The sequence below is a fragment of the Colobus angolensis genome, unplaced genomic scaffold (genome assembly GCF_000951035.1).
Source record: "Colobus angolensis palliatus isolate OR3802 unplaced genomic scaffold, Cang.pa_1.0 Scaffold292, whole genome shotgun sequence".
In the NCBI taxonomy this organism is placed as follows: Eukaryota; Metazoa; Chordata; class Mammalia; order Primates; family Cercopithecidae; genus Colobus; species Colobus angolensis.
In genome coordinates this window covers 2,272,546-2,281,161 of record NW_012116177.1, presented here as the reverse complement: position 1 = coordinate 2,281,161, position 8,616 = coordinate 2,272,546, and the positions used below count along the sequence as shown (strand labels likewise).

The window sequence follows — 8,616 nt, the reverse complement described above, 5'->3', positions numbered from 1 at the left end:
GGAGGCTGAGGCAGGAGAATGGCGTAAACCCGGGAGGCGGAGCTTGCAGTGAGCTGAGATCCCGCCACTGCACTCCAGTCCGGGCGACAAGAGCGAGACTCCGCCTCAAAAAAAAAAAAGGAAATTCATTATCTTGTAAAACAGGAACTCCAGATATAACAAGCCTCAAGAGGTGATTACTTTAATGATTTATCAGTATCTAAGACACATTACCCTTATTTATCTTCACTCTACCATCTTCCAAGGTGGTTTCATCCTAAGGTTGTTTCCCCTGTGGTTACCTCATGGCTGCAACAGCACCATGCAGAATTTATAAATATCCTGATGATATTTTATTCAGACTACCATCTACTACATTGACTCTTTCTTGAAAAAACTTTCATTAGGGTTTAACAGTGTACAAGATTTCCACTGTGGGTAAATAGGTAATATGGAGAGGAACCTGTTAGCTTCGTCAGTTGCTGTCTTTTATTCAAGAAGTTAGAATTAATGTGTCAAATGTTTAGCTGTACTGTGCCCTTCAGACATGGATTATACCCAAGGTCCTGAGCAGTCATTACTGAATGAGTGGTGAGGAGGTATAAGCTCTTAATACTTCAGTGGCAAATAGAGTTTTGAATCATCCATAAAAACCATTACATCTCAAGGTTGGGAGGGGAACTGTTATAGGTAACGTAATCCAACCACCTTCTGGTCTAATACTATATAAATCCTGCAGGCCATAAAGACGAATTCATATTTTAAATAAGGAAATGTAATCATCCTTAAATGTATTATTTTCGATAAATTTATTCCCAACATTCAACTGATACAATTCTCAGACTAAAAAGCTGAATGCTAAGATGTCAAGCAACGTAAGTTAAAGTTCTTAACACATTATGAACTCTTTGTGACTAGGAATATTTCCTGAACTCTTGGTTTTTTTGTTTGTTTGTTTGTTTGTTTGTTTTTGAGTATCAACTCCAGGAGTAAGCATTAAAAATGGTATCAATATAGATAATGTTTTACATAGTATTCCTGGATGAATGAAAAGCTTGAATGTTTCAGTTTCATCTTTTGTTTCAGACAATGCAATTTCATAGATGTGCTTTTCTGCCTGTTAGAAAAGGTAAGGCATTTGCCACAGATTATTTGCATATGCCTCAAATTTACTCTGCAAAGCCTAATTTTCCATCAAATAACTTTAAAATTAGTCAGAGAGCTTCAAGAGTTGAAACCAAATTCCTGATCAGTGTGGCTACCTAAGGAATTTCACAGACACTAGAGGGACTGTGGGGTGACCACAATGACGTTGTAAGTGGGTTTGCTAAGTTTTATTTTTAATCTCAGAGGGTGATGTGAACTCTAATGGAAAATAGTGGTAATTTCCTCGTTAGGTTTTTGGTAAAGATTAAAACACTTTTTACAACTTGTTTTGAGGTTTTATATGACTGGTAAAATTGTGTAAAGCAGGAATTAATCCCCATTCCACAGAAGCCATCCACATTAAATCTTTTTAAGAGAATGCACACATCAGAGGGGGCAGATCTAGGGATGGAATCCCAGCATTGAGATCCTGTATTGCCTCCATTTAGTAAGACTGAGAAGGCTTAGGCTTTCCTCGCCAGTTAATTATGTTGGTGTTTCAGTTGCAGTGTTTGGATTATTGGTTTGATTGAACATCCTATAGAGGTGATGGGTATCTGTTCTTACAGATTATAGTTATGTCATGTCAAGAGTGTAGCCTTTAAGAATCTGTAGTAAAATATGCCAGATTAACTTGAGTTGAATTTGTTTTTAGCAGAAACCTGTTACTCATTTTAGATCAAGATGGAGAAATTTTCTGTCATCCAACATAGCTTCTTGTTAGGGTCTTTTTCTTATACTTGGTAAGGCATTTGTTGTTGTTGTTGTTGTTTTCAGTAAGAACTATTCCAATCATTTCAAGGAGTCTTTGTGACTTTTTACACAAAAAGTCTGCTAGATATATACCTAACTACTTTTCAGGTGGTGTTGTATATAAATATACAGGATGTTTACTGTACAAAGGCACATGACCAAGGGTTGAGTGGGAACCGAAATCCAGCCCTGCCCTCTGCTCACGAAACTGTGATCCCCGCATGGGATTTATGGATTTGAACTAAAACAAATGGTAAATGGTATGGGCTAGTAAAGGTCCTGATACTTCTGTATTCTATGTAAAATATTTCCTTAACCCTTTCATAATTTGAGACTTGAATTATATCAATTTATCCTTTTATCTTGATTTTTAGATTTTGGTTAAATATGCAGAACATAAAGTTTACCATTTTAACCATTTTTAAGTGTACAGTTCTGTGGCATTATGTACATTCACATTGTTATGCAACCATCACCACCTTCCATCTCCAGAACATTTTTGTCTTCCTCAACTGAAATTCAGTAATCATTCAATACTAACTCTTATTCCCCCTCTCCCAACTGCTTGGCAACTACCATTCTACTTTCTGCTTCTATGAGTTTGAGTACGCCAAGTACCGCATATAACTGTAATTGTACAATATTTTTTCTTTTGAGACTGGGCTCATCCATGTTGCATGTGTCAGAATTTTCTTCCTTTTTAAGGCTAGATAATAGTTTGTTGTAAGTGTATGTTACATTTTGTTTATTCATCTGTTGATGGACACTTGGTTTGCTTCCACCTTTTGGCTATTGTTAATAATGATATGAACAAGGTTGTGAAACTTTTCTCTGCTCCATTTCTTTGGAATACGTACCGGAAGTGTAATTGCTGGATCTTATGGTAATTCTAAATGTTTGATTTTTGAGGAATTGCCATACATTTTTGATAGTAGCTACAGCATTTTACCTTCTAACCAGCAGTGTACAAGGGGTTCAGTTTCTCCACGTCTTCACCAGTATTTGTTATTTTCTGTTTTGTTTTGTTTTGTTTTTGTTCGATAATATCCATTTTAATGGGTGTGAAGTGGTATCTCATTGTGGTTTTCATTTGCATTTCCCGAATCATTAGTGATGTTTAGTATCTTTTAATGTGCTCATTGGACATTGGTATATCTTTTTTGGAGAAATATTTATTAAAGTACATTTTTCGTTTTTTAATTCAAGTTGTTTGCTTTTTGTTATTGCATTTTAGGGATTTCTCATATGTTCTGCATATATGATATATTCTTATCAGTCTATGATTTGCAGATGTTTTCTCTATTCTATGAGGTACCTATTCATTCTGTTAATAGTCTCTTTTTAATATTGATGAAGTGTGTTTTATCTGTTGTTTTCTTTTGTTGCCTGTGCTTTTGATGTCACATTCAAGAATTATTGACAAATCTAGTGTCATAAAGCTCTTCTTATATGTTTTCTTCTGAGTTTTATAGTTCTAGCTCTTATGTTTAGGTCTTTGATGCATTATGAGTTAATTTTTGTATATGATATAAGGTAAGGGTCCACCTTCATTCTTTCACATGTGGAGATCCAGTTTTCCCATTATCTTGAAGTTTTCAAGACTATATACAGTCAATTTTTTATCAGCATGGGTAATGGCTGGGAGTATGATGAAGAAGGAGGGCACATATGACCCCAAGTCCCAGTTGAAGCAAAATTATACTCATGTTTCTGTTATCCAGTGATGGATTAGATGATTTATCACAATAAATGCAGCAGGACCAGGTAGGCATTCATTTCCTGGTAGTCTATATCATTAGGCAACTTTCAGTCTCGTTCCCATAGTCAGCTGCCATAGCTAAGCCATTCCTGAAGCTGGTCTACATGAAGAAGGGCAGATTCTGAAAATTCTGCCCTTGGGTCTTGCCCTTGTACCTGAAAGACCAGAACCATAGCTCACCTTCTCTCTTTAGTCATTTTTAGGTTAGTAATGAGTGCTGTTTAACAGCTGTCTAATTCTAATAATAAACTTAATCAGCCTGGATATAGTTGGGCATTGTATTTTGACAGAGATAGTAAAGATATTTTCATGGCATCTTGAGTATTGAAAGAACTTCCATACAATGTAACTCAAGTATAATGTACCTACTGGGAGAAGCCAGTACACCTGTTTCTGAGTCAGTGCTAAAGATAATGGGATGAAAAAAGGCAGAGTATGGAAGTTGTCAGAAGTTGAGAGATAGTACAATTTAAGAGGTAAGAATATGGACCTTAAGCTCAGAAAGAAGAAGGTTCTCATTGCTTTTTTTTTTTTTTTACCATATATAAGATATTTGCCTTGGCCAGGTTTGTTGCCCAACTTGGTTTGTTAAATGTTTGCATTCATCTGTTTTCTGGTCTGCTTGGTGAGAATAATAATAACCAATGCTATTGGGCTTTGTGAGATTAAATGAGATGTCTATGTCAAGTGCTTTGCACAGTGGTAGGCCTGCTGTAAACACTCAGAAAAAGGATGGTTTTGATGAGGGGAGAAAATATAATATCCTGTTACAGGTTTGTTTAATTTAATAAGGATCTTTGTTTTCCCTGAGAAGAGACAGGAAGATGTATTCTAGAAGGAAATTTAACAATTCATGCATCTTTAGGATTGGTTTTGATTGTTTCTGCTTTTTTTTCTTTCTTGTTTTTCTAACTGCTCCAGGTTGCTTCAGCTGCAAGGTTGCTAACATTTGCCTCTTTTGCTTCCTCTGTGGTATCAATGTCAGTGATTTCCAAAGTTCTTTACTTTTTCATGGAAATTATCTTTGTAACAGAATAATTCTTTATGAGTTTTTCTTGCACCTATCCACAAACTTAGTTCTCATCTTTATGCTTTCTCTCCTTTTTAAAGTGTACATATGTGTATTCCTGTCACTGAACTCTTTTTATTGACTATTTAATATTTTTGTCGAAATATTTTTGAGCAATGTCCATAATGCTTGTCATTGATTCCTACCAGTGAGAAGAGGGGACGTCCTGGCAGCATGGAGTGGTATCCGTCCTCTTGTTACAGACCCCAAATCTGCAGATACCCAGTCTATCTCCCGAAATCATGTTGTTGATATCAGTGAGAGTGGCCTTATTACTATAGCAGGTATGAGATACTACCTTGTTATTTTCTTTTCTTTGTTTTTTTTGTTATAGGGACAGGGTCTCACCATGATGCCCAGGAGGGTCTTGAACTCCTGGGCTAAGGTGATTCTCCCACCTCAGCCTCCCAAAGTGTTGGGATTACAGGCATGAGTCACTACACCTGGCTTTCTGTCTTGTAATTTGGATGTGCTTTAGATACAAGTTTGACAAATTGTCCTGCCAGAATCTCTTTTAACTTTATTGAACAAGCATTTTTTTTTTATTCTAAGTAAAGTTTTACACAATCCCATGTTTGTTACAAACAGCAGGAAAATTTTGTTATTGATAAGTTGATAAATGGTTAATTATAAGAAAAATGAGGGGTGGCAACCTAATGAATTGTCTGTCAATTTCTTTGTAGGTGGAAAGTGGACAACTTATCGGTCTATGGCAGAAGATACCATAAATGCTGCTATCAAAACTCATAATTTAAAAGCAGGACCAAGTAGAACAGTTGGGCTTTTCCTTCAAGGGGGTAAAGATTGGAGCCCCACACTCTACATTAGGCTTGTCCAGGATTATGGACTTGAAAGTGAGGTGAGTGTGCATTGCCACATCATCTTACTCTTTACTTAATCTCTCACTGTTGCCAGTAACAGAACTGGCAGCAATCAGGTCTCCCTGATTGACATTTCCTTTTGCTGAATACATTTCTGCCAGTCTACTGTGGAAGGAAAAAAAGATGATCTCACTTTGCTTTACTTGCCCAACAAGCAATGTACACTTTATGAAATGTATTTTATTAAAACATGGAGTTTATTTGGTTTGTTTCTAGTGTATAAGACATCCCAAATTCTGTCTCAGGCACGAAGAAGGCTGTTCTTCAGAAGTGATATCAGGAGCAAAATGAGGCTGAAGCTTCATCAGTCATTGATACAGTGATGCATGTGTAAGAGAGTTAGTGCTGGCCTAAGCATTCGAAGCCCAAGTGGTTTCCTCCCACAAAATCAAAATCTAATACTCTCCGAGAGCTATTAGTTACAGACTGTAAGAAAACTGACAAGATAAGCATGTGTGCTTTTGCTTTATGCCTAGAAGGTATTGATATTCAAAGTGCCTGCCTAACGCAGCTTTATTTCTCTAGGTGGCACAGCATCTTGCCGCCACCTATGGTGATAAGGCCTTTGAGGTGGCCAAAATGGCAAGTGTGACTGGCAAAAGGTGGCCTATTGTTGGAGTACGTCTTGTGTCAGAATTTCCATATATTGAAGCAGAGGTATGTGAATGATCACATAGGAATTTCGTGTCTGCCATGGGATACCATTTATCTGTTCATTCGTCATCTTCTTTGAAAATTATATGTAGCTGAGTTTTAATGCACATGTGTCAGCGAAAACCATGACTACTATGTCTTTCCAATACAGATCCTTTTATTTATAAAATTTTAATCTTAATTCTGAAGTGATATTGATAGTGGTAATAATAACAATATAAAATATAGATTTCTTTTTTCTCCATCAAACTATCTCTAAACGTGTTAATTCACAGTTGTCCCTTTTGTGCATTTGCAGCTCTTTAAGTTTGTACCACTCATGTCCTACCTACATATCTTGTTGTGACAATTTCTCAAAGATTTAGGTCTTGTTTCCCATCAAGCTTTCTAGTTTTGTGAAATCCGAGACCAGGCTTTGTATTTATTTGTAATTCACTGTGCCTTAAAATATCGATGTCCAGTGAACATTTACTTCTTGATTGAATTCAGGGTTCCTATATTCTGGTTACTCTAAGACAAAAAATTATACAGACTAAAGAGGTGAGATCATAACTTTTTGACACTCGTCCTCTTCCTAGTCAGCTATGTAAATTAAAAGCCACATTATGTATAAGCATAGAGAGGTAAGTGATGACTGTGGATGGTTAATGAGAAGTGATGCAATTGGCATGTTTATGCCAGGTTCTATTCAGGAAAAAGGTATCAACTCTTGTCCAATTTTTGCCATTTTCCAAACCTCCTTTGGCAGGCAGATGGAAAACTTGTGTGGTGCCACTATTTGTCTCATGCCTGCTGGAGGACCAGAGAGTATAAAGAAAAATGTTACCTTTCTGAAGCACACATTTATTATTTTTTAAGTGAAACTTTATTTCTCATTTTCTAAAGAAGGGTGTCAACTAATAATTTTTCTTTAATTCAAACTCAGGTGAAATACGGGATTAAAGAGTATGCCTGCACTGCTGTGGATATGATTTCACGTCGTACTCGCCTGGCCTTTCTAAATGTCCAGGCAGCAGAGGAAGCCCTACCCAGGATTGTTGAACTGATGGGCAGGGAACTGAATTGGGATGATTATAAGAAGCAGGTATCATATAGAAGTCTTTAAAACCACAATTCCTATTGTAAACGTGGAATGGCTTAATTTGTTAGTAGAAGCTAGCATAGTTTTTGATGATAACCTTAGATTTCTTACCAGTTTTTCTGTGTGTGTGTTTAATATTGTTAGGCCTTAGGCAAATGGAAAGATATTCTTGTACCAAAATTTAGTTGTTTATGGAAAATCTTTTGTAGAAAATGCTCATAAATTTGTGGTCATAATTCCTGAAAAAGAAAGATAATAATGATTGTAATATGGAACCTTTTCTAGTTTTCATTGAAAACACTCTTGGAACATAATCAGTGAAAGGCACACTCCTGCTAGTGTGCCTTTTGTAAGAAATGTGGTTTTTCTGCCTGAGCACTAAATGCTTATCATTTGTGTCATTTGAGATTTTATATTTATATTCCAAATTTTAAAAGCCGGTGATGCTCAGATGCATACACACACACACACACATATGCACAACACATACATATACACGGACACAAACATACATACAGGGTTAGGCTAAGTAGATCTTTATGTTTTTTTAATTAGCCCAAGCTATTTTAATATGCAGAGGGTAATGAATCATTTTTATATATTCATAAAATACTTCCTGTATTCATTGGATTCTGTTCCTCTCCCTCAGGATCTCTTGAATCCATTTCATTTAGGCACTTTTGCCACCACTTTGCCGCATTAGCTCTGGTCAATCTCACCAGTAACCTCCATGTTACTCAATAAATTTGTTAACTTTCAGTCCTTGTTTTACTTGGCCAATTAGCAGCATTTGGCACAATTGATTCCCCCCTCCTTCTTGAACAATATTTTGCTTTCTGGAACACCACCTCTCGTGGATCTCCTCTTATCTCCCCAAAAATACTACTCCTATAGACTTTTTTTTTTTTGTGCAGGTTTTAAAATGTTATTTATCAAATCAAAAGCCAAACTAATAGAAAAAAATTTGTAACAAATATGCCAGATCAAAGCTTAATATAGTTAACATGTAAATAAGAGGACTTCAAAATTAAAAAAATATATAAGACTGGGTTAAGGATGTTATACATGGAATTCATAAAGGAAAAAACACCAATATACAATAAATATATAAAAAGATGCTCAAGACAATAAAAATGCATATTACATTGTTGTAAAATAGTATTTTTATGTAACCAAGAGAGAAATATATAATTTTTTTATTATTATACTTTAAGTTCTAGGGTACATGTGCAGAACGTGCAGGTTTGTTACATATGTATACTTGTGCCATGTTGGTGTGCTGCACCCATCAACT

At 35.9% G+C, this 8,616-nt stretch overlaps 1 protein-coding gene across 2 annotated transcripts in view; it reads left to right on the top strand.

Annotated features, from left to right (window-relative positions):
* Positions 1-8,616, top strand: part of GPD2 (glycerol-3-phosphate dehydrogenase 2 (mitochondrial)) — a 155,058-nt gene that overhangs the window by 129,005 nt on the left and 17,437 nt on the right. For both annotated transcript variants that reach the window (XM_011949203.1, XM_011949202.1), the window contains exons 10-13: positions 4,856-4,990; positions 5,390-5,565; positions 6,113-6,244; positions 7,167-7,325. In XM_011949203.1, the coding sequence (XP_011804593.1) occupies positions 4,856-4,990; positions 5,390-5,565; positions 6,113-6,244; positions 7,167-7,325 (602 nt within the window). The remainder of the gene's footprint in view (positions 1-4,855; positions 4,991-5,389; positions 5,566-6,112; positions 6,245-7,166; positions 7,326-8,616) is intronic.